Source organism: Corvus hawaiiensis, chromosome 7 (genome assembly GCF_020740725.1).
Source record: "Corvus hawaiiensis isolate bCorHaw1 chromosome 7, bCorHaw1.pri.cur, whole genome shotgun sequence".
Taxonomy (NCBI): domain Eukaryota; kingdom Metazoa; phylum Chordata; class Aves; order Passeriformes; family Corvidae; genus Corvus; species Corvus hawaiiensis.
In genome coordinates, this window is record NC_063219.1 from 36,507,106 (window position 1) to 36,533,845 (window position 26,740).

The 26,740-nt window shown below is 41.5% G+C and overlaps 1 protein-coding gene across 5 annotated transcripts in view; it reads left to right on the top strand.

Annotated features, from left to right (window-relative positions):
• The window catches only part of KYNU (kynureninase), a 60,683-nt gene that overhangs the window by 7,093 nt on the left and 26,850 nt on the right, over positions 1 to 26,740 (top strand). For 4 of the 5 annotated variants that reach the window (XM_048310240.1, XM_048310242.1, XM_048310237.1 and 1 more), the window contains exons 3-8: positions 3,369 to 3,489; positions 12,335 to 12,417; positions 18,063 to 18,124; positions 19,471 to 19,542; positions 21,010 to 21,084; positions 22,416 to 22,562. In XM_048310240.1, the coding sequence (XP_048166197.1) occupies positions 3,369 to 3,489; positions 12,335 to 12,417; positions 18,063 to 18,124; positions 19,471 to 19,542; positions 21,010 to 21,084; positions 22,416 to 22,562 (560 nt within the window). The remainder of the gene's footprint in view (positions 1 to 3,368; positions 3,490 to 12,334; positions 12,418 to 18,062; positions 18,125 to 19,470; positions 19,543 to 21,009; positions 21,085 to 22,415; positions 22,563 to 26,740) is intronic. The other variant, XM_048310238.1, reaches the window with a different exon arrangement.

The window sequence follows — 26,740 nt, forward strand, 5'->3', positions numbered from 1 at the left end:
GGTCACTTTTCAGTGTACTGTTGTAGCAGCTTCAGATCAAAGAATCTTCTGAGAAGTAGGCAGAGGTTTTGATACCCACGTGACAGTTTTGGTTTCTTCCCTTCCAAACTCCTTTATTGTTTGGTTTTCAATTACCACAATATTTAGACCCGTGGACTGCTGATGTGGGGTTTTTCCCCTGTCACTACAATAATATTTAGTCCTGAGACTGTGGAGATCTATATGTTTTAGTGAAGATAAACAATGTACAAAGTAGTACCAGTTGAAAAGCACAAAGAACCCACCATTCTGGTGTTCCTAAATTGAGGGGTTTTTCCCTCTCCTTTTTTTTTTTTCCTGTCCTTCTTTTCTGTGCTTCAGCTGTCATCATGAACAGCTTCCCTGCTGAAGAACAGCGGGGGTGTAAAGATATATATATTTGCATTGTGTGTCTATACCATAGAGACAGATCTGCCGTGACATTTATCTGCGCCCAGGAGCGGATGCCAGATAACGCGTTCCTGAAGATAAATGTCATTACAGATATTAGCCATCAAATATTCTTTATATATTTACATAAAACATTACAATGAGGCTTTAAAATGAAACCTTACAAGAAGCAGATGAGAACATCCATAGGAGACAACTGTAAGATGACGTACAGGAAAATATTTAGGAAGTCATTATAATAGTTTAATTTAGTTATCAAGTTATAACCTGTCAGAGCTGTTTATTTGTTGTATCAATCAAGAGGAAACCAGTAGCAGCCTAACTCCCTGCAAAGCTCAGAGGCTTTATGTGCAAGCATGAGGGACGAGGCTCAGGTGAGCAAATGAGGAGAAAATGACAGCAGAAGATTTAGAGAAATGCTTGCATCTCCTCGCCCTTCTCCCAGCTGACAACAAAGTCTCTTTAACGCTCTCTTCTCACACCACAGGGAGCAGGCAGGAATGACCGGATTGCAGCTGGGCACCTAATCACCCATCTGATTAAGGCTATGGCTTGTGCTTTGTCACCTTGTGAAGGAGTAGGGCATCATTTGGGTTTCTTGGGAATAAAAAGATGCCCCGGAGTGAAAGCGCTGAGCTGTACTTCCCAGAAGAAATGGTTAAAGGTAGTGGTTAATCATAAAAATCTGGCTCTTTGGAGGGCTGGTGAGGGGGGTACAGGCAAGTGTGAAAGACAATCTTTTATCATTCAGCTAAGGACAGAGCTCAGATAAGTATAAGCAGATTTAGTCCTTCCTTTCTGATTAATAAACCCATTATATTTTTCCCTTTTATATTTCTGACAATAAACTTGCTTTTCCTTTTAGGTTTAAAAGAAGTGCATCTTTAATACAGATGAATGAGGATAATTAGTATGCAAAATAATGTATGTGATTAGATTTGACCAGTTTGCATGAATCTGAGTAGGTGTGTGAATATATAATATATTTAAGTAATCTTAATGTAAATGTATTTTTTGATCCAGGCTACTCTAAGAACATATTTCAATATTTTTTTTCTTTGCCTTTATTTCCTCAATTGTGTTTATTTCCTGTTGGAATATTTCAATATGTGTTTCAAATCAACCACAGCTCCTCCAGAAATTAAAAGGGCCAATACCAGGAGAAATAAATGTAATTTGGGGAAAGACAGGTGCTAGGCTTAGGGAAAAAAACTGTATCATTCTTAAGAATATCACAGTGAATGTGGAGTTGTTGGAGCACAAGGGGGTGGTGATCAGGAGAAATTACAAAGATGGTAGAAAAAAAAAAAGGCAGCAATGTCCAAAAGGAGTCTTTTAGTGATGTCAGAGAGGAGGAAGTAAATAGCTTTTTTTGTCAAAAGGAAAAAAAGTTCATCCAGATTCAGATTTGATAACACACCACAAAAAGAATATCCAAAGAAACAGGTATAGAAGTGCCAAAATACACTTTATCGAAAAGGTAATGCCCTATATATCCAACAGTGAACAAGAGATGTTTTTATTTAGAAAGGACTGTGGTGTAAGAAAAGCTGGCTTGCTAATATTTCCTCACCTGTTTTACTGCTTGGTGACTATTAGTCAGACTGAGCTCCAAATTCTTGAGCAAAGATCCTTCTCTCTAATCCCAGTGGAAAAGTGTTATTGTGTTTCTTGGTAGGAAAAGAACTGTTAATAGAATCAATTTGAGGGCATGGATAATATTTATGCCTCTCTGTTTTCATTCGTATTAGAATGGAGATGAAAAACAGACGTTGTGTCTGCAAAACAGATTAGGCTGAGATTGCTCCCTGACTTATGCTTTTTAAAAGCCTCTAAAACTTTAATTAAGAAATTACCCAAGTTGTCTATACTCCTGAAAAATGTGTTTCTGGGCAAGCACAATGAAATTGGTAACTGTTAGTGCAAAAGGTAGTAAGAAACCTTTTCCAAGCTGTTTTTTTACAGGTCTTATAAAATTTTCACAGACTGAATTGCGATCTTATGGTTCATTTTTAGCATGTATCTTAACATGCTCATTCATTTTATCTTTATTCTGAGGCATATTGATTATATTTACCAAAATTATATGTGGTATTAGCTTTTGGGATATTGTAAGTATTGGGTGTAGAAGAATGCAAATTACTGCTTCCAGAAGGTCACCATCACTTGTCCCTCCAACAATCTCTAACATGAGAAATAACAGAAGAAGGCTGTGTTTGGATTGATAGATGATGACACAGGGTAATTAGATTGTTCAGAACCTCACTAGAGCTATTATTTATAAATTTCTACTGCCTTGCTTTTCTCCTAATCACTGAAAGGATTTGTCAACATAGATTTCCTCCTCCTCCTCAGATGATGACATGAAGTGCAGCCCACAGTATTTGCTGACAAGACAAGAACTTTTGAGACTGCCTTAAAGTATTCTGCACAATGACTACATTTTTCTAAATAGAGGTTTAATTGTGCAGGGAGAACTTACATGAAAAACAGAGATTTACCTAGTCCTAACTTTGATTAAATGCATGATTCCAGTAGCTTCATGACTCAGAGTAGGCATGTATTGGAAGAAAAGTGGACAGCCTGGTTGGGAAAATGCTCCCTGTTTACTCACTGCTGGTTACAGACCTGATAAAATCAGTGCCAGTGACTGCTTCTCACACAGCCCCTGAGACCTGCGGATTTAGTGGTGCCTGAACTCACATCAGCCCCAAAAATTGTAGGAGGAAAAGGTGAATAATTGCTTGCAAATTGCCTGCTGTCCTCCTTAGATCCTTTGCAGGGTTACTGGGTGGTGCTCTGGGAGAGAGGTCAGGATGTGACACCTCTGTTCTCGTATGGGGACCGTGATGTCCCAGGGGATGGGCAATGGACAGAGCCCCGGTGCCCTCCTGTGCTCACTCCCATGTGCGTTTTGTTTCTGTGCTTTCCCTCCACAGCTGACCTGAGCCTGGTGAATGGAGAGGAGAGCTGCATATACTTCGTTGGGAATTCTCTTGGGCTCCAGCCAAGAAAAGTTAAAACTTACTTGGATGAGGAACTGGACAAGTGGGCTCGAACGTGAGTACCCTGCAGGGTGTGCCAGATGCTCACCTGTGCTTCAGAGGAGCACTTTATTTTGGGATCTTCCTTGGTACTGCTTGAACAGCAGAATAGCATGTTAAAAGTACTGCAGCCCAGGAGTAAAACATGTTCAGTGTTTCCCTAGCACTGTTTATATCTCTTTTAAAGGCAGGAGCTAAAACAGGCAAATAGACCCTTCCAGCTGTGCTAACCCATGCTGTGTGTGGTGGCTCTGCTTGGCTCACCTGCAGGACCTGTGCAGTTTAACCCTCCCCACCCAGCAGCATTTATAAACAGTGTTTCTACACAAGGCACACAAACCTATTTGGTCAGTGCTGCTTGCTGATGAATGTGGTGGTGTTCCAGGCCCTGCGATGTTCTAGTTAGTGTTTTTAACTGTGTGATTCACCCTGCAGGCCTTGCAACAGGCAGTTCCCCTTGAAATAGCACTGAATGCAGGTGATGTTCCTGCCAGCGCTGGCAGGTTTTTGGCTCCTCTTAAACCAAGTCTCTGCCTGACAAGTTCATTTAATTTAGAAAGAAACGTTCCTGTCTTCTCAGTATCATCTCAGCAAGGAGCTGAGTGTGGATTGCAATGAGCTTTGCTGAATGAACCTGATGTAAAAGAGACAGGATAAAAGAAGGACACATTGCAGGAAAGGGGCACTGTTATCATAACAAATGGGGAATTTTTTAATATACACAGGGGAAAGAAAAAGCTTTTTTTACTCTTTATTTAGTTTTTTTTTTTAATATTATGTTCTGTTTCCATTAAGAGTCTGTGCTTTGAGATCTCCAGCACCTGCCTGAGCAGCTGGAGCAGGGATGAGTAAGGAAAATGATGAGTAAAAAACAGGGAACTGAAGGTGGAAAAGGAAAATAACATCCAGATGAGTGAGTGAGCTGGGTGAGAGATGAACTCTTTTATAGGGTGCGGGATATGAGTGGAACAGATGTGATTTCATGGTGAAAGAGCAGAGGAAATATGGAGAGGCAGAAGAGGAAACATGAATTCTGCTAAGTGGGCAGCCTTGTTTCAGCAGGAACAGTCGAGATGGAGGCTTCTCAATGCAAATGTGAAAACTCTGTAGCTGCTCTTCCACTTGAGAATGTATGAATGCTAGGAGTTCATCAACATGGTTTATTGTTTCCTATTTATCACCTGTATTCTCATAGGTAAGAAGGCTGAGAATGAGTGGAACTTTGGGAGGCGCTCGTTCCTTCTGGGTATTCAGTCAGCACAGCAATGCAGTTTCTCCAGTTGTTTGAAAAAATTGTAACCCTGTCCATTTCTGGGCTGTTATCCCACTTTATCAGGGAAACAGCTGAGCTCCTTCAAAAGGCAGAAGCCAGATAACATTCTCAGAGTGACGCACTGGGACCGCAAACTTATTTCAGCTCCTCCACTGTATCTTTTCACTGGCTCACTTCTATTCTTGTGTTTGTCTTTGCTGCAGTGAAGGATGAGGTTTTCCTCAGTGACTATAAAAACCTGGAAGAAAAGGGTAGGCAGTGTGTTTCTTCAGATCAAAAGTGCCTTCAGGAACTGTAACTAAGGGGGAAATATGCCTGAACATTGATTTCAAGCCACTGGAAGAGAGGGAGCAAAACTAGAAAGTCTGTCTGCAAAAACACATCTTGGCCTCAAAAGCCTTACCCAGAATAAATCATAAAGTTTAAAAACAAATTAAAACCAAAAAAAAAAAAACCCAAAGAACCAACCAAACAGAAAAGCTCAAGATCAGCAAAGAAACAGAATAAAATCCTGCACCTAAAGCAACTGAGACAGCTGGGGTAAGATCAAGCTGATTTTGAGAACAGTGTATGCTTGGAGAAGGTGGTGAATGGAATGCAAAGGAATAGGTGGCTGAAGGTACAGAAATGGGTACTTTTATTCCAGTCAAGGACAGCTTAGCAAAGCCCGGTCTAAGGTGGTAGCTGTTCCCAGCTGAAGCCTGCTCAATGGCTGGTGTGCTGGCAGTGTGGGATGTAGTGGCTCTGGCTTAGATAAATAAGTAGCAAGAATCTAAGAAATGCCATGCAAATTAGGTACATCTATCAAGTCAGCAGTGGTATAGATTCTGGCTTTCTTATAAATTGGTTTATTGCATTTTCTGTTTGTTGTGTCTTGGGACCCCTCTCAAAGAGCTGCAAGTCTATTTAAATGGCTTTCACTGCTTGTAGTTAATGGCAAGAGTGAAAAGGAAGATTACCTACTGCTGGTCAAGGGCAGGGAAGCTGTAGCTTTATCTCCAAGTGGTGATGGTGACTCATTAGGGCAAAGCTGGGAGAGAAAAGCATGGAAAATCCTCTTTTCTTGTTGTGCTCCTGTTGCAGTGGGGATCCTGCAACACGCATATATCAAACCAGGAGTCCCGTGGAAAGGAAATATATACGGACAGACAGATTCTTGATAGCTGTTTCAGAGAGATGTTTATTTCTCCAGCCGCATGGCCGGGGCTCTGCCCAGGAACTGTTCCAGTCACGGGACCAAGGGTCCTTCTGCCCGCGCAGGGAGCACAAACCAACCAATGGGAACGAGGCTGAGCAGGGGCAGGAAACCCCGTGTCTGTGCCCTCAGGGCCCCTCTCCCAGGGCTCCATGGCAGGGGAGGGACCCCAACACCTCACCCGTTTTATTTTAATAAAAGGAGAATGAAAACAACTGGATAAACATAACAAGAACAGTTTCAAAACAAAACAAGCCACCCTCCTGAGTCTTTAAATGTCCAAACAGATTCTCTGGAACATCTTAGGGCTGACAGAAGGGAGACAGAATTCTCTGAGCATGCTTTGTGGGGAAACTGAGGCAGGAGAGGGTTTAACTTCTTCCCTCCCCCTTTTCATCCCCCACTCGGCATTGGAAAGGGATTTTTGGGGAAACAATTGGCAAAAGCATGGTTTTGTGAGGGAAACCATGGATGAAAAAACGGATTGGGAATACACTGGGGGTAATAGGACATAGGGTAAAAGGGAAAGGTGGGATTAGGAAAGGGAAACTGTAGGGGGGGCTTACAATGGAGATACTGTCTAACATGACTACGATTTTTTGCATATATACTGCCTTTTACAGGAACACCATCAGGCCCAGTGACCTGCGATGCTTGTAACCCTTTTCTCCCTAGTACAATATTAAATTCCACCACTTCTCCATCTCCCAAGCTTGGGATGCATTTTTCAGGGTTATTCTTTTTAATAGCAGTTCTATGCACGAATATGTCTTGCTGGTTGTCACACCTTGTTATAAAACCATAATTTTGCTTAACATTATACCATTTTACTATCCCTAAGGTCTTAGTTGCTATGATCTTTTCCTTTTTCCGAGTGGCTGCTGTTTTCTGTCTCGCTGCGTCTTTGCTCTCTCCTTCGGTCGCTCCCGTGTTGGAATTGTCGGGGCTGCTGGTGCCTGCGCGCTCTTCCCGGGGTCGCGTTCGGGGCCGTGCGGGCCGGGCCGGGCCACGCCGCTCCGTTCTCCGTGCGTCGCCTCCTCTGGTCGCAGCTTCGCTGCCGCTGCCGGGCGCTGCACCCACGTCTCGGCCGGGCCCCCGAGCGATGACTCCCCCGCGCCCCGCTCCAGCGCGCGTCTCGGCTGGGCGCGGCTCCGTTCCACCGCCATCGCCGCCAGCCGCCGCCCGCACGCCGCCCCTCTCGGTCGGGCGTTCCCGGGGCTCGCTCCACCACGCACTGCACAGGACCGGGCAGGCACCGCCGGGTCCCGCCGCGCCTCGCTCCGCCACCGACACTGCAGCTCGCGTGGCTCCGCCCGCGCGCGGGAACTGCCTCGCTGCTGCTCGCAGAGCGCTCGGTGCACGTGGCCTGGGCCGCACGGTCCCTGCGCCAGGCTTCCCTTCGCCAGAACACAGCTGACATTGCTCAACAGTCTCAGTAACTAAATAATATTCACGAAAATATTCTTCCATCGGCATATATTTTGACTCCAATATTAACTGTGTCCAAACGGTTTTCCAAAAGCCCTTGGTAAGAATTAAATCCCAAGAAACATAGAAAAAGTTCTTAAACAACCATGCCAGGAAGTGTTTCAGCTCTTTTTGAGCTTGAATCAAGCTAAAATTTACAAATCGTTGTTCAAGAATCATTTTAAGTTTAAGATAAATGTCCATATGCGGCTCTGAGAGCCAAGAGTCTTCCCACGGTTCCTCCATAGTTTAGATATGGAATAGCAAAGCAAAACCAAGAAGAGGAATCCAAAGTTTCCAGGGTTTACTCACACAAATCAGTCGCTTAGGGATCGGGGATCGTTCTGCTCACAAATCTCCACCATTTGTTGCAGTGGGGATCCTGCAACACGCATATACCAAACCAGGAGTCCCGTGGAAAGGAAATATATATACGGACAGACAGATTCTTGCTAGCTGTTTCAGAGATGTTTATTTCTCCAGCCGCACGGCCGGAGCTCTGCCGAGGAACTGTTCCAGTCACGGGACCAAGGGTCCTTCTGCCCGCGCAGGGAGCACAAACCAACCAATGGGAACGAGGCTGAGCAGGGGCAGGAAACCCCGTGTCTGTGCCCTCAGGGCCCCTCTCCCAGGGCTCCATGGCAGGGGAGGGACCCCAACATGCTCCGTCTTAGGGCTTTGTTCCTTTCCCCCACCTCCACTTTAACTGGTGGGTTATCGCTTTCTTCATACATCTGCCTCCCACACACCTCCTCTGGTTTTGTATTCTTCCTCTCCATATCCTTCATTCCTCTGGTTTTATGCTAATGTGTGAAGATTACAAATCCAAGCCACTGACATTCTCAGTATGGATTTAAAAGGAGTCTTTGAGACTTCATCTTTCAGTTATGATTTCAGCTAAATCCAAGACTTATTGAATGAGAGGCAAAAAGGGATGAAGAGTTGTTCCCTTGTGTTTAGCCAAGAGTAGTCAATAACATAATATTTTAAAAGTCTGAATTTCAAGGGGCGTTTTTGGTTGGAGGAAGGCCAAGAGGTGCTTTGCAGTGCCTTGTTTTCCCCTTTGCCCTGCCAGAACTGGTTAAGTAATTAAAATATTTTATAGAATCATTACTGCGTGTGAGCATACTCATTGCAGCAGGCAATGTCTCTCTCATCTGAATAACTCATTAAAGTGGAACAATTAAGACAGAAGGGAGCCTGCTGTAGCCAGTTGTGCTCTTGTGAAGGGCTGACAGGGCGACTGGGGATTGGGGACCCTGCTGCATGGAAGTCTTGAGGACCCGAGTTGAGTAAAATTAAGACTGAAAGGAAAACTTATTCTCTGTGGATTCATCAATGTTGGTACAGTAAATATAAACAAGGAATTAATAAATTGAGTCTAGAAATAAAATATATATATATTTCTAAGCATTGAAGCAGTCTGGCAAGAGGCTGACATGAACAGAGTAGATTAACAACCTCCTAGTTTGAGGAAGGCTTTGTAATATAGCACTTGCACTAGCAAAGATTATTTTCAGCAAGTCAGAAGGTATCTTTGGGTCTGTGTGCTGAGCTAATCCTGCAGGATGTGAGAGCCTTGCAAACAAGAGTGCAGCTTGACCAATCCCTGTTTGACAGATCCACCTCTCCTGCCACTCTCAGGACTCATCTCAGCACTCTGCCTTTCAGCAGGTTGTACAGTAAAGCTGCAAATGCCTGTTGCAATGCCCTGGGTTTTTTAGTTTTCTCTTTAATCTACTGCCCCATACAGTTCTTTTTCTTTTGATATGTCTTCCTTTTCTTGGCTGTTTCTTTGCTTGAAACCATGGTCCAACTTAAGAGTCAGTACTGGCTCATTAAATACCTTGCATCATTTTTGGCAAAGGAGCAAGAAGGAAATTTGCACTTGAACAAGATTTGGATGAGCACAGAAGATTCCTGAAGATGGCAATTAATTTAAATTCCTTTTCTCACCGCCTTTGAAACCCTGGGATCATCTCAGAAAATGTGTTTCTAGCTCCCTTAGCAAGCTTTAAATCAACCAGACCTCAGCGAATAAAACGTGGCATTGTGATTTCCTGCCAAATTGAAAATAAAATGGTAACCGACTAAAAATTAATTTGCACAATGAGAAACTCTCATGGAAGTTGAAGAAATATCTACTTGTCTGATGGTCTGTGATTTGATGGATGAAGTTTTGTATTCATTAATTTGTTTAAATCTCTTTTGCTGCCTAGGGTGCAGTGGGAGAAAAAAAGGGATGTAGGCTCTCCATGTCTGAGGGGAATGCCAGGAGCACTGCACTTGTGTCCTTAAAGATTATTACCCCCAGTGCCTACCAGAGCTGAGAAAGGGGTGGCATAATATACAGAGATATAAATTCTCTGAGGCAGAGCATAGAATTTTACAACCTGAGTGTAATAGGATGTATTGTGCCATCAGCAAAGTCTACAGAGTTTCATGTGATTAAAATAAAAAAAGGGTCCAAGAATATGCTTTTAACTACCATTTTAGCGGCAATAACTTTTGTCTCTTGGCATTTATATTGGCCATCAAGAGGGAGGCAAGCTGTAAGCTGTGCCATAATAATAATAATATGAATAATAATAAATGCTGCCGCTCCCTTCTTTCAATATGGTTAAATGTCCATGTTTTCCTCTCAAAATAAAACATTCTCATGCCCAAAATCTCACAACTGTTTTCATGATAACTTGGAAATTTATTCTGAGGTTTTGATAGTCCTGTGTGCTGATAGAGAGAACTTTCATTAGTAAATTCCCATTAGGATGACACTAATGGCTATAAAATCAGGGAAAGCTAATGAAAGAGAATCCCATAGATAGTTAGAACTTATTTTTCCCATCTTATTATGTTTGCTATCCTCTTTCAGAAATACAGATTCCCTCAGGCTGGGAGCCACTGAAAATCTTTGGGGGTTTTATTTTAACAGTCTGTATTATCCTAAAGTCCCTTGATCGCTATATTACAGTTAAGAATAAGACAGGAAATTACCAGTAAATGTCTTGCTGTTTGTGAAACATATACCCCTGTCTGCAGGGAATGCAGCTGCATTGTGGGCTGATAGAAGGGAAGACATTTTAGCACTAATCCTGCCCCTCGCAGCATTTTCCGGCCTCCCCACCCACTGCCTTTTCTCCTCATCTAGGAAATGTTCCTGTAAATGAGGGTTATTTCACACTGCCTGCTCTCTGCTGTCGAGGACTCATCAGAGAGCAATTCTAAAATGGAGAAAAGCAGTCAGGTGCTGTACCATGACCTTATCCAAACTGAGGAGCAGGCTCCTCCTTGTCTGTGTGGGGTTGGATTTGTTGAACAGAGGGATGTTATTTTATCTGTAAGAGATGTGCAGTTGTACCTGTGCACTCCTTCAGATGTTGACCTAATCTAGTCCAAAATTAAATGGTGTTTTGCAAGGATGAGAGGCTTGAAATGGTTAATACAGCTGTGCTTTTTTGCAGCAGCTCCCTTATTCTTTTTTGGAAATATCCCTAGGAGGTGTGAATTAGACCCAAGTCAATCAAAAAGGGTCTGACTGTAAAACACTCAGGTAATTTTTGTGGGAGACAGAATGAAACTCTACCTGAGAAGGGAAAGTATGAGGTGGATAGGGAAAACCAATCTTTAAAATAGCCTTGAGAATGGGGTAGTGTCTCAGGCACCTTCCTTTCTCATGTCTTAATCTGCCAGCTGTCCTCCCATGATTTTGAGTGAATATTGTGGGCCGGTTCTTCTTTAAAGGGTTTATTACTTTTTTCTTCTTGTTTTTATCATCAAAGCTTTTAGGGCTTCTTTTGCTCTCTACCCGGCTTCTTACCAGCTTTGTCCTTATTTTGAAACAGCTTTATACTCAGCCTCACGCAGCCTGGTGTTTCCAACTCCACAAGTACCCCGTGGTGCTCAGCAAATATGAAAATCATCCAGTGTGAGATGGGAGCCCAGAGCAATGTTCCCCTGGATTAGCACCATTATTACTTTTCTCAATCTGCCTCCATTTGCATTTAAATCTGTACTCTACACCCTGCATGTTTAAGAAACTGGGCAACTTTTTATTTATATATGCATGGTTAGAAGTTTTCTTCTCCGTCATAATTGAAGGAAAATTTAGTTCAGAGCACATAATCCAGAATTTAATTTATATATCTGTCACTTCAGAGTAGCAGCACGCTTGGGTTTAAGGTGACCATATGATCCCCTGTAGACAGGAGCTGTTTGCAATATAAAGTTTTAAAACAGCCTTTGTCAACCCAAAAAGCTTTATGCACACTTGGATCTAGAAAAAATTTTCAGGGAAAAGAGAAACAATGAAAATTAGCAAACAGCTCTGTTGATGCAGGGAAGCACCTGCCCCTGCATGAAGTACCCTCTGGTTTATGCAGAAGGGTGAGCTCAGACAGGAGATACAGGAGGAGGGAAATTGTTTCTGACAAGAAATATTCCTGGGAGCAAGGCAGTGTTTAAGTCTATCATCCTCTGCACCATATAATGTTCAGCCAGACATGCATGTTGGGGAAGTCTGTGGGGTGAGCTCTGCTCTCTGTGCAGTGGTGTGAGCCTGGGTTAGCAGGTGCCATCCCACACTGGGATGCTCTGTCCCAGCTTTCCTGTCCCCAGAGGCTTCCAGAACCCATGCAGCCACTTCCAGGGGCCTTGTGAAAAAGCTATCAGCTTTAATTCTGAGGAATTTCTAGAGGAATTTTGTGGGCCAAAATAAATAATTTTCAAGCAAGTGAAATCCTGTCAAAAACCAATAAATTGCCTTTTCTCTGCAGTTTAATGGTATGAGAACAATGTTGTGCTCAGCTTAGGCAAGTCTCATCCTGCTCATCCATCCTCCAAATGTGTAGTCTCCAAATCAGGTATGATTCTTAGGACTGATCCAAATAGAATACCACACATTTTCATCATTTTTCCATTCCTTTTCAGAGGTGTCCATGGCCATTTCAATGGCCAGCGCCCATGGGCTTTGGCAGACGAGTGCATCCTGGACCTGATGGCTGAGCTGGTTGGTAGGTGTGAACTGCAGTGGAAAATCTTTCTCCAGAAATAAAATCAACTTTGGTTTCTTTTAAGACTCAAAACCTTGAAATTCTGTAGGCAGAATTTCATTCTTTTTATTCTTGTATTTGAAAGTAGGTTTTCGTGTGAATGGACTAACACTTTATTTTAAGGCTGCGAGTGATTTAGGAGATGGATGTATGTGATAATGTATGGCCATATGCAGATCATGAAAGTAATTGCAGCAGAGGGCTTCTTGGAACATCATAAACCACTTGGACTAACATGTGAATCCCTTTTAAGGGGCACTTGGTATTGGAGAATCTCAGTCGCTCTACCAGAAGTAAAATTATGAACTTTCCCCTTTGAAAAATTATTTCTATCTAGACATTTTCTCCTTTTTTCCTCTTTTCCCTGCCACTAAATCCAGACTCATATTTGAGAGCTGCTTATGTCAATGGAGCAGATAATTGGGGCAGGACCTGCTATCGATGAGTTCCCATTACCCTTCTGTGCCCCTTGAGGAGCCTGCAGTGCTGCAGGACTTTGGCAGGAAGCGCTTCTGGTTATTCCAGAGATTGAGGAGCCCTCTGGAGACTCCTCTTGGTGAATTTGCCATGAAAGCAGCCAGCTGAGCAGGAATGCAAATTTCCTCTATCACTTCTTTCTCCGTGTAGTTGCTGAAATAGTCACTGGGATTTCCTTCAGAGTTGTCTCTGGAGGGGGAAGACAAATTATCTTGGCAGGGTCTTTTTCTCCCTAACCGTCCTAGCTGTTGTCAAGGCTAGGTTAGTAGATTTTGGGGAGGTTTGGCCCATATTTCAATGTAGGTGTTGAAGGCAACTCTCAATAGCAACTGTCAGGACTGAATTATCAGGCATTCATTTGTGCCATCACTAAGGGAAAATATTACCCTTATGTTGACCTACTGTATTCCAGATATTGTATCGTAATTTCTCCTCCAACTGCAGACAAGTGCTCAATGAGAAAATTATGGTTTTTCTCCTTCAAGAAAAGCAAATGGGGTTGGAACAATTGGAAGCAGGGACATTAAAAAATGTTTCATGACAAATTTATTTATAAACTTATAAATAAAATCCCTCTCTGAATTCTTTATGATGTTTCCAAATAGCTAAAATAGTGGGTGTTATTACTGGAGGAGAACAAATGCAATAAATTATTGTTGTAGTTAGTCTATCCATGATGTAAACACTGAGATAATATAAATATGAGTGTGGTTACACTGGGCATCACTGGGTTATGTAGAAAAATCCCATCTGCAGAATGAAATAAAGTAACCCAAAATGCAGATTGAGGGTTCTGATTTTGTAAGTTGCCGTTGTTGTACCTGGTATTGCTCAGGAGGTTAAGAAGTTACTTCTCTTGCTTTCATTACATTCAAGGGCAAGCTCAGCACCCTCATCCGTTAAGCACCATAGAACATAAAAATGTGGAAATATAAAGGGTTGGAGGGTGTTGAAATGCTGAATGCGGCTGATTTAGGGATTTCTCCAGTATGACCCATCTCCCTTGGCTAGTGGATATTCTTGTTCTGGTAGGTACAACTAGGAAGCTGTGGACAGGTGGGGAAAGGTGACTTGGAATTTTCAACTGAAAATCTTGAATTTAACTAAGCAGGCAGTCAAGAATTTCTCTTAGGTCGTACTCCCAGGCACCTAAATTAGTAATCAAGGTAAGACCACTGATGTTGTTCACATAACCAGGAGAGAGCACTAAGATTCCCTAAAGGACAGCTGGAAACTCCTGAGTTATCATCTTTCTCTGCATCACCTTCTGTGACTGTTTGCCTCTGCTTTGTTTGCAAAACGTGGACCCCCGTGGCAGGCTGAGCCCTGACCTCCTGCCACTGCCACTGCCAGGGTCCCTCTGGCCTCAGCTATGGGTTAAGAGTCACTGCAGAAAGCAGGGAACGAGGCTGGGACCCTTTTTCCTTTAACCATCTGTCTTGTAGAGGCTGCCAACTATGTTTCTGCTTTAATATTAATTTAACTAAAAGATGCATTGTAGGTGTAAGGAGTTAGAAATGAGAGCTTTGCTTAAATTTCATCTAATTGCTTGTCCATCTCCTTAGTTTCCTTTTACTTACCGAACTCCATGTGACACCAGTGCTTTTACATCACAGTGGCTTAACCACAATGAACTTATTACAATTTTCTTCATGGTAAACAAATATTTTAAAATTTTCAATGAAAATTAAGACTGAACTCACCCTACCACTAACCTAACTTTTGTTTTTAAGATTATTTCCTGGGAAGAGTTTTCTAGTCCTGTTGCTTTCCTCAAAGATAAAGGGCATGATTGGTGTTCTCTTCTCCAGAATTTTCAGGGCTTTGTCTGATTGAATTGTAAAATGTGGTATGGGCACACATCTGCCCCTCAAATTTACGTGCAGGGCTTTGTTTAGAAAATATTCTCATGACTTTTTACAGGACATAAGTGAATGTTTCTTAGCATGCAGATGAATTAATATTTCATTATTATAAATAATGGATGCATTGTAGTAAATTCCAATTTTTAAATTTTAGGCAATCATGAAGAGGCTAAAAGAATAAATGCGGGAAAAAAAGTTATGTTAAAATGCTCTCTTTGAATGTGGTATTTCACAGAATCATTAAATGGTTTGGGTTGGAATGGATCTCAAAGTTCCAACCCTCACAATTTATGTTTAAGTACCATTTTGCAACAAAAAATAATATTGATTGTGCATGAATATGTAGTTGAATGAATTCTGGGTTTACTTTCTTATTGACTTTAATGTAAGAACAATAACAGAATTTTACTGTGCTTTTTATTCAGTATTGAACATGTTATGGAGGAGGAAGAATTGTCATTTCTCACCCTAAGTAGTGGTAGGAAGTAAAATTCTTTGGTGAGATTTATTCAGGAGTGGACCAAAGACTGTAAAACACCTTTGTCTGTTTAATGGTTTATAGTGCACGAACACCTTGCTTATTAAATGCAGTCACATTTTCTTGTTCAATGAAAGTTACAGTAGTAAATATGTTGTGAAATGAAGAGTCAAGGTCAGTGGAGGCCACAGCTTTTTTTCTGCGCTCACACCAAGTGGCAGAACGCAGTGAAGGCAATCTCTGCTTCTCCTACCAGACTTTATTAAAACATTACAACCTTGGCAGGATCACCTTCTGATGGAACAAGATTAACTGTGTGGCTGCGGCTGTACGATGTGCTCGGGCAGGTCTCTGTTGAGGGAAGACTGAATGCTGAGCAGATTTGGAGTGACTTTGAGTGATAAGGATTATTTGAAATAACCAAAATGTTTTTCGAAATTGGGGCCCTTAGCCTTTTTCCAATCATTTTACAAAATGCTTTTTACTTACTCCATCGAGGATCAGACTTCCCCAGCAGTCAGAGAGGAGAAGGATGGCAGCGTCTGCCTAACGCAATCATAATTGTCTCTGAAGTTGTACTTTGCAAACGCTGCTTCCTTTTATTAAAGAGGAGATTTATCATGCAGAACATACAGGTTTTAGCCTGTCCTGGAGATATGGTATAAAGTTAGGAAATAAGGAAGGCAAACATAATTTTGTCCCCTGTGTGCTGGGTCTTTGAATATTGTAATAGGTTAATTGGATCACGGAAAGGTTGTTTTCCGAAATGCAGTGCAGGTTATAAAGGATAACAGTTTTCCAATGACATGGATGAGGTTTGTTTTGTGGGCATGAAATTCAATAATGGAAGGCTTTTAATAAATATATAATTTACAGAAGACCAAGACTTACATGACAAATGTAGTGTCATATTTAATTTGGGATGCTAGCATGCAGCTAAAAATGATCTACAGATTAACCATTTGTTTTATACAGAATCAGTACAGCAGGCAGAGGATTGCTCGTGCAGAATTTGCTGTGAAAGCCCCAGATTTCACAGAAGGAACAGAGGGACAAATAAGAACAATACCATTTCTTGATCCTGTCCCTTTTTTCAGCCTCAAGAGTTCCATAGAAATATTAAAACTGCAAATAATACTGTTTGGAGCTGCAATCACTCTCTCTCTAGCTGTCTCCTGTATCTGCAATAGAACAGCCCCAAGGTGACCTCTGCCAGCAGCATGGAGCCTGCAGATGCAATGCTATCTGAGGGAAGAAAAGAAAGCAAAGGAGAGGAGTTTAAGGGAAAAAAGCTTATTTTTTCCTATGAAGGACTAGTCCCTCATTTATTTCTTTCCACAAACTTGATGATGTTCCTGGTGTCTGAAGGAGGAGGGAGCTTATTCATGGCATCTCGTTTTTGTTGTGGCTCATCCCCTGGAATGATCATTCAAAGCCACTGGCATTATTTGCCAAATCCTTCTGTTCAAAACTTGGGGATTTCAGCAACACATGGAAATGTCCTTGAACACCTCAATGAGAACGGTGCTTGGCTTTTCCTGTGCTGGCAGAAGCTGAGGCCTGCTCAGAAGGAATTTATTAATGAATATAATTATAGATTTCCATGTTTTTGGGCTATATTTGCCTGTATTGTGTTGAACCCATGGTTATGACTTTCCTATGCTGATAAAGCACTCGCCCTGTGAATTTAAACTGTTTAGGATGTGGTGGGAGTGTGTCAGGTGTCCCCCAAGGCAGGGACAGGAGAAATTCAGAATTCAGCTTTCCTTTTCTTGTGGCTCTCCTTACCTTTTTTTTTTACCCCAAATCATGTTTTCCTTCCTCATTACCGATTTCAAGGGTGGCTGCTGCCCTCCCTGCCTGCTTACACTTGTTTCCATCCCTCCCTGTCCGCAACCTCTCTCCACATTTGGTGAATCCGTGGCTGAGTGATGGCCAGGACAAGGTGCATGAACCCATCTCTCACCTGAGGAAGACTCTCAGGAGTTGATTTGTCTCAAGGGTGAATTTCTGCTCTTCAACAACGGACATCAAGCAAACCAGAAGGAAACAGGAATTGATTTTCTCCATATCTTTGTGCCACCCTGTCCTGCCTAAAACCTTTCACCAGAGGTTGATAAGTGCTGGAGAACTTGTTACTAAATACTTGCTAACAACAATTAGTTGTTACTAATTAGCTCTGCCTGTGATTAGCTGTAGTCCGAATGCATCTGTTATTATCCTCCTTGGAGCACTGTGGGAATGGCTTCTTGTGAAGCTGCTACATTAATAATGGTCTGTTATATCCAATAGATCAGTCTTGCTTATTTCATTTTTTAATTAGGGATGAGACATATCTTTAAATTACAGTAACTACTTAAAATAGATGATTATCTTAATATATTTTCTCACTTATGTTACATATGAACTTCTGACAAAAATAAGTCTTCAAGCCTTGCTTTATGCATAGTCTTTGTGACCTGACTTGTCTGAGGTATTCAAGATAGTAAATCCACTGGTTGTTTTCTGGGAAATGGAGATACTTCACTGTTTTTTTGTTTTCTGCGTCTGACCTGAAAAAATAAATATTTGCCTGCCAGTGCAGTGTAGAGAGTCAGACAAGAAATCTTTTTATTTCACTCTGATGACACCTCAAATGTTCGTTTCCTTTCCAGTCTTTGGAGAGACATTGACTGAACTCATGCTTTTGCTTTCCCACCACTGTTTTATGTGTCTCTGAAATTTTAAAGGAAAACTCCTTTAAATGGAAAACCATTTTTTAAACTTTTTATCTTTTTATTATTCAGGGGCCAAAAGACAAGAAATAGCCTTAATGAATGGGCTGACTGTTAACTTGCACCTTCAGATGGTATGTCCTTATGATGTATGTTTGATGTTGTGTTGACAGGTATTTTTCTCCTTTCTTTGTGTGTGCAAGCAAAGTGCTTTCTGAGGACCTCACAGAGACAGCACTGGGTGACAGATTAACTTTTTAAGCCTCGGGAGTTGTATCTTGAATAATGTATGTGCAAGACCTGGCCTGACTCAGTACTAAGCAAGAAAGCTGGACAGAGAAATATTTTCAAGGACTCTGTAGGGACAGCTGTTTGAGCTGTTCTCACATGCGTTGTATGTCAGTTACCAGAGAAAAACCTTATTATTTAAGAAATATTTGCAGGTAACTTCTCAAATTTCAATTCCACTCCAAATTTCAAGGAAACAGGAGCTCAGCTGTGAGCAAGACAAAGCTGTAATATCAATCGAGCTTAAAATGTAGTTGCATACAAGAGATGAAACTTAGAATTATGCTATTTTATACGTGCCTAAAATGTGCTAAAGCATTTTGATTTGCATGACATAGCAGCCATAAATGTGTCTTATTTATGCTCAGGTGTCCCTGAGGCTACATAAAGCCTGTCTCTGCTTCTCCAGTATTTCCAAAGATTTGGTTCAACCGAGTGTAGATGTGAAGCTTCACTTTGTGTGGTTCACACAGAAAGGTTTATCGTGTCTCTTACCTTTGTTAAATTAATGAACCTGGAGCAGGGCAGGATGGGGCTCAGTACAAACCAATTCACAGGACTACTCTGCCCTGAATTAGGTGTGAAATTCTTGAGTACACAGACCGAGCAGAAGGTTGTGTAACCCAAGTTAGCTTGAGCAGGAGAACTGTAAGTCTTAATTGTAAGCAGGTTTGTAAGTCTTCCTGGTCCTCCTGGCACGGTGGCCAGCCCAGCATGCCAGAAACTGAGAAGAAAAGACCACCCACCTGAAGATGCTGAGATCAGGTCTTTGGTCAGCCTTGTTTCGGAGTGAGGGATGATTCCATAACTGAAGTTTTAGGGCAGGAATGTAAATCCAATTCTTTTTCACTGCCTGCTGCTCTTCAGCAGCTGCTTTTGCTTGCTGGATGGAGCTGGGTGAAATCCCAGCTTCCCTGGCTGCAGTCAGAGCTTTGCCATTGATTCCCTTAAGTGCAAGTTTTCGCTGCTGGGTTTTGGTGGCCTTTGTTATGGATATATGAAATACAGTATTATAACGCTCTCCTACTTTGGTAAATGTTATATGGACAAAGAAATATTTGTAATTTCTGGGGGATTCTCTGTAGCTGGCATAAAAGTAAAGCAGCCTTTATTAAGTAATATGCTGGGAGCATCTTTCTCATCTCTGCTTAGATAAATTTCAATATTTCTTTCCTTTTTTTTTCCTTAACAGCTATCTTTCTTTAAGCCTACTCCAAGACGCTATAAAATTCTTCTAGAAGCAAGAGCCTTTCCCTCTGACCATGTAAGAAATTAATATTTCACCATATTTGTATTATTAATCATATTTTTCCAAAGAATATCAGTAGTATGATTTGAATATTTATTAGCTCATCTTGTCCAAGTAACATTATAATAAAAAAGTCTGTTAGAAGCTTTTGAGCTCAGCATATTTTACAGAATGTAGCTTTATTCCTTTTGTTCAAATAAGAAGTGTTGCAAGAGGAAAAGATTGAATGGATGCATTGATTTATTAGTCTTTTTAAAGACATTGAGCAAACTACTGGCCTAAATCAACTAAAATTGTAAATGTTTTATTAATTCTTGTTGCTGTTTTACTTTATGAAACCAAATCAATACCAACTCACAACATTAACACTTATATATCCCCAGACAGAGATGGAAATGTTTGTTCTTAGCACTTTAGATTACTAGTTCAAACATAATTTGTCTGCTATAAAATAGGAGACAATAGCCCGTGCATCAGAGCTTCGAGCAAATTAATCTTTGGGTTTGTGGCCCACTGCTACTTTATCAGCAGCACCGTAAACCCCTGGAAACTGATAACAAATTTGATCTCTAAGGTGTGATAAAAGCAACTCGGGCCACTAACAGGTTTATTTGTAATGAAGATGCTGGCACAGATGTATGCACCTCAAATTGGTTTTATTCTAAGTAATGTTCAGATTAATCCCACATTTGTTCCATGTGTACTTGTACACTTACACTCCATCCTCTTAAATTTCCATGGCACTTTAGTAATAGTCTCTGCAACTGCCGTCGCTTCAGTTCCTGTTGTGAAATTTTAAACTCTTTTATACTGTTATTTGATGATTGTTATTTGATCTCCAGGACCATTATTTATCAATAAAATCAGCAGATAGGATTTTTGAAATAGCTTGAGAGCTTAAAGCTCTTAATTCCTCCCAGCTGTGCAGCAAATAGAAGAGGTGAGGATGTCACAGGGGAGGATGTCTGTGCTGGCCAAACCTTGTTTGTATTGGCAGCAGGGCATGTGGGTACCCAGGGCTCCTAGAGAAGGAAAGGTCTTCTCCTTGGCTGTTATCCCTGCATTTTTGGCTTTCTGGCCTCTGGTGAAGTGCATCCATCACATCACAGAACCATGGAATGGTTTAGGTTGGGAAGGACTTCAAGGTCATCCTGTTCCAAGCCTCCTGCCATGCCACCCACTGGATCAGGTTGCTCAGGGCCCCATCTCCACCCTCATTCTGCTCCATGGATTTATCCTGTGGGGTTTAGGCTTTGACTTTTTCCTTGCAGTCTATGGATTAAACTCAGATCTTTTTTAATCCAAAGGAAATCTGTAAATTTCTCAATGGAGTTGGATTATGCTTTCAAGCATTATTTCTAGTGAAAGGCAAGGCATCTGAGCACCTTTTTGAAGTTCTGATGTGTTTGTCCTTTCTTTTTGTTTTTGTAGTTGTTTATCATGTATTTGTGTTAATGTTGTCTGCATGGAATTCTCTTCCAGTATGCTGTCGAGTCCCAGCTCCAACTGCATGGGCTGGATGTGGAGAAAAGCATGGTCCTGCTGCAGCCACAGCAGGTTGGTGAGGAATCTGTCACTTCTGTTTGCTGCCACCAAGGGCAGAAACATATTTCATGTGAAAGCAGGCATATATTCTGAAATATTGTAGCGTAGAAGTTATCAGTGTTTATTAAAACTTAGATAAAGTTTATGAATCATAAACAGGTGTGTTTCAGCATATATTTTTGACATTAAACCCCATTTTATAATTGCTGATTCAATAGCTAGTTTTCCTGGAAGAACAACAACAAAGCTATTTTCTCGATTTTTCCCATTTCCAAAAAAACTGGCAGACTCTTGAGTCACCTACAAAATACAGTAACTCACTGAGAATGCCCAATGTCCTTTGAATGTCCTGAGGTAAGAGATTGCCATGACACGAGCACCACTGTGTCTGCATCAGCACAGGCTGAGGGAAAGGTCTGCTCTCAGTAATATGCAATTCAGATTAATTTGAAAGGCTGCCTCGCTTCACTTCTGCAGCATTAAGAACTTTGTCACCTAACTATAAACCGGGGGTGACCTTTTGCTTCTGAAATCTGAGTCATCTTGTGAGTAAAGAGCCCACTCCTGAACGCTTGATAGATTTGCAGAGATTGTTGAGATAATAACAGTCCCTTGCAATTCAACCATCTTGCCCAAGCTTTTTTCAGTAACAAGTCTAATTTAATTCTAGGTTTTCACTGCCTAATTGATCCCTAGGTGGTGGTATGTTTTACAAGATCCCTTGCTAGGAAGACAGGAGGAGGATGGGGCAGTAATTTTCCTATAAAGAATCAAAAATGAGGTTGATTTTTTTTTTCTTTGTGGTTGAAATTCTTCTATATTTAATGACCACAGATTTGGGGATTTTTGTACTTTTGATGATGTGAGACATATTGTTTTTGAAATATAAATATGGCAGGTTTATAATAGCTTCCTGTGGGATACCAAGTTTGACAGAAAAGTACAGAGTGAAACTGATAGACAACTTTCAAGTCTTGTGGGTGTCACAAATTTCAGATGCCACTTAAAAATCATTAGATGTTCTGTCTGCACCAGGAATTTTTGACTGTAGATTAAAACTGTCAGAAATATTAAAGAGTATGAAGTGTGTTAGAGTATGAAGCGAATACACTTTTTATAACTGGCACCTCCAAGATTCACTTGCTAATGATTTTTTTTTTTTTAGGTTTCTACTCATAGGCTACTTCATACACCTTTGTATATCATTACCATGCTAAGGATTTGCTTTTGATCTCCTTATGCAAGCAGCCTGGCTCATGGGAAAATATAGATTATGAAACAAGGAATGACAGTTTCATTACTGCCAGAGTTGATGTAAAATACCTGCTTTAACTTTGTTTTAGGGGGAGGAGACCTTGAGGACTGAAGATATCCTGGCTGTAATTGAGAAGGAAGGGGACTCTATTGCTGTCATTCTGTTCAGTGGGGTGCAGTACTACACAGGACAGTTGTTTGACATCCCTAGAATAACAAAGGCTGGCCAAAAAAAGGTAGGAGTTCACCAGGTGTGTCCTTTTCATACAATTTTAGATCAGTTTTCTGTGTGAAATATTTTTAATGTCAGTTGTGGTTTTTTGTTTTTTTTTTTTTTTTTTTTTTTTTTAAGAACAAAACACTGAAATCTGTGGGGCTCTGGTAAAATGTAAAAGCACTCTGTGCCCAGACCCTTTGGGGACTGTGTGCTGCATGAAGAAATACCCCTGTGGGAACAATATTTCAGGCAGAAAAGTCCTAAATTATTTGGAAAAGGTAATTCATGGCTATTAACTTTGACATGGCTTGTCTTGAAGGATAGAATACCAAGAGCCTCAGTGCAGAAGGAGGAGGTGGCAATCACAGCTCTAATCTCTCTTTGAAAGTTAGTTTGTGTAAGATTTCTGAGCTTTTTTGACAGACTTTTATGATTTCACTCCTTTCCCGCAGCCATACCATGGCAGTTGTTGCCCCCATGAGCAGGGGGGTGAGCTCCCTGTGGAGCCAGCACCACTCAGACTCCACTGATGAGTTTTCCAGAGACAGGCACAATGTGGAGCACATCAACATCACAAGATGAGTGTATTTTAGTGATGACTCAGCCTTCAGAGCTTGCAGGCAGTGTGTTCTGTGGACATAGCTGTAAAACTCTTTAACCATCTCAATTGCCTTAGGAATCCAGGAGAAAATAGTTTTTAATTAAGTTGTCTTATCAACAGGAGGTCACCAGACTTTCCATAGTGGCAGCCTTTTACTGGATGCACCTTATCTCACACAAGATTAAACCACTGAAGGGTAAACTTATTTAGTATCACAGGATTTTTGACAAACCAGCTAACTCTTTATATTTAATGGTTTAACTCCCTGGAGAGGTTCCTACCTCACAACACACTATACATCTTCTGTAGCTGTAGGTTTGGCAGTGGAATTTTTTCTGGACGTCTGGGCGTAAGTTATGCTGGTGGCAAGCAATGGTAAAGTCTCCCCTGGGAGAGCAGAGCAGGTGTGAGAGCTAGTGCAGGGCCCATGGGATATAAAAAGGGAATGTTCTCACAGAGCAGCACCTGGTGTTAAAAACAGTACAAAACAAAACCAACTTCTGACACACATGAAGAAAAGCAGGGTGAAAAGAAAGGTGGGGAGTCAGCTGCAAGGGAAGTGGGTTTGTGTAGGAGCTCCAAAAGCAACACTGTCATGGTGCTTTCCTGGAGTGTCTGCCAGTACTTTGCTGACCACAAAAAATCACAATTACACCATGCTGGAATGTTAGAAAGGGAAGACAGGTTATTAACAGGATGATGCCACCCACTGCTCTACTCTCGCTCTCTCCTGGTGGCAGCAGAGCTTTCGTTCAGCTGCCAACACCTACATGTCTTCAGTGCTGCTTCCCAGAAATCTGCTCCTTGATGTGTCTGAAAGGTGTCTGAGAAAGAGAGAGAGAAATCTTTCTGCCTTTCCAGAAAGATGAACAACCTGGGAAAAGCCTATCACTTTACCACCTCTCTAAAGATACTCTCTGGACTGTGGGCTGCACACTTGGATATGTGGAAGAGATGCAGTTTCACTGACAGCTCTAAACTGCCCCAAAGTGGTGTTCTGGGAGAGAGTAGACACTCACAGCTTATTACATGGAGTGAAAATGGATTTGATGTTTATAAAATCTGAGGAGATAACCAGGACTTGGTGGAGAAAGATTAAAATTTCTGTAAGGGAGTGAAAATAATAATAATAATAATAATAATATTAACTCAGGGGTATGGGCTTCCACAGGGATACACATAGAAACACCACACACTTTACACAGAGACTATATCATGTTCCTGAAGAGCAGAGCAATTTGTGACAGCAATTCAGCATTCCAGTAGGAACAGGTAGATGTCAAAGGCCTGTTTCCACCTGAATGCCTGTTAGAAATGACATAATGTAGACATGAATGTCTTCTTCCACAGATTTTTCAAGGGGGAGAAAAAAAACCCCCACCAAATTGAATTGCTAGTGTCTTTGTGGTTTGAATGTGCAGGATTGAGATCCAGGTAGATTCGTGAACTAAAATATCATTAGTAAACTGAAAAAGCAAAATTAATTCAACCTGAAGAACTGTTTGAGTACCCTTAAGGCTTGAAAAGCATGAGCCAGCCGTGTTTTTATTTCTCTCCTGTCAGATACACTCAGCTCAGTGTCCTTACAGATTCTGCCCCCGGGTTAAGTGATGTTTATATGTTTATACAAATCCTCTTGTAACAAACTGTTACACCACACTTCAGCATCTGCGTATGACAAATATTTACTTGAACAGCCACAAAATCGTTGATTCATGAAGAGCTTCTGTTTTAATATTGGTAAGAGGCATTTCTGCTCCCTGCTGCTTCTCTTGGACTCAGAGCTTCTGGTTATCAAAATGCCCAAAATGTGGGGTCTTCAAAAGCAATTGGATCCTCTTCTCTTTTCCCAGGCCAGAGCTGGGGTTAGGAACTGCTGTTGGATTAGAGGAGAACCAAAGCAACTGCTGAAGCAGTCATTAGCATCTATACATCTGTAGGTTTAATTGGACTTACAGACCATATCTCCTTCAAGAACTTCTGGACCTGATGAAACCAGCATTGTTTTATAGACAACATATTGTCACAGATAGGCTGAAAGTCCTTTTAAAAACAGGTAAGACTGAAAAGTCATGTTTGTAGCAAAAATACAAGGTTCTCCTTCCCAGGGATGAAGGGTAGTGAAATGACCCTGTGCTCCTGAACAGAAAATAGGGTGGGGAGAGCTGACAAGCAAATGAGTCAGAAGGGGAAAATACAAGGTGAAAATGTCATTTGAGAAGAGAGGGAAAAAAATCACCTGTCAGCCAGTATGTCAGAGAGAAGTCCTACACAGATGGTCTTAATAATTCTTTTAATGTACAATTGAAATAAAATCCCATGATGTTGTGCCCTATCAGGGCTTGGCTAGAGATTCGAGCTGTGAGCTCTGGAGGCCTGGAAAATGTCCTAGGATTCTTGAGGTCAATCATTTATGAATTAAGTTACTGATTTCCTTTTACATTTTTTAAGCCAATTTCCTAAGTTCTCTGCGTACATTAAGATTCCTCCCAGAGTGAAAGCTCTGCACATAGACAGCTTCATTAAGTCATTAAATATTAAATGAACTAAATTAAGCTTGAAAAATTACCTCAGGCTATTTTTCCATCTAAGGTCTCTCAGATAAATCAAAATTACTACGTATTGTGCAAGAGACTCATCAGCAGGCTGAGGAGGATGTAACAGTTTTCCTTGTTTCATACTTTCAAGCTTGCTCTAGAGGATGGAGGAGGCTGAGTTGTTTTTTCTACAAGTGAAGAAATGGCTGACTTTTAGGAGACTCTACCTTTCAAACACAATTTTCATTTCATAAGTTAAATTGTACTTTCCACTGACTCTGTACCGTTATGTAAAATATTTTAATCTCTTGAGTCCCAGTAGGAAGAGCTTTAAGATCCTTCATCTTCATTTCTTTTCCTGTCTCTCTTTCTAAATGTCCCAGCTTTGCTGGCGTGAAGCTGTCATTTCTCTCCCTCTCTCCAAATGTCATTGTCCATGCTGAGTTGTTACCTGCTGGTTATCAGCAGCTACCCAGACACTTTGCAGAAATGACTTTTAGATGTTGGAATAAAATGGAAGAGGCAGGGGAGAGCACATGTCCTCTCCTTTGCCCAGAGCAGATGGAGAGCTCTGTTTTCCCCCCAGTCTGGGGAAGTGCCGTTCCCACGCAGTCCTGGTTCTGCGTGGCTTGTGCAGGGAGAGCTGCTTCAGTTTGTTTTACTTTTTCCATGCAATCTGTGTGGCTAAACATTTGCTGTTTGTGTGACTCAAGTGCCAGACACCTCCCTGTGAAAGCAAACCAGCACAACCCATCTTGCAGATGATGACTCGAACAAACTGGAGCGAGTGGGCGTTTCTGAGACGATGCAGGAACCCTGCCAGCACCGAACCCGAATTTCCAGGCTGTGCCTCAATACTCAGTTAATCAATGCCCAGTAGGATTTGCCAACCAATTTCAAAGTGGTAGGGAGCAGCTAAAGGAGTTCAGGAGGAGGACCCATGGGTGTTACGTCAATGACCTTCCTTTTTGTGGGCTCTGAGCCTGAACTGCAGGTTGGAGCTGATCTATTGCAGCCACTGTCAGTGCCCAAGAAAGTTTGTCCACGTCAAGGTCACAC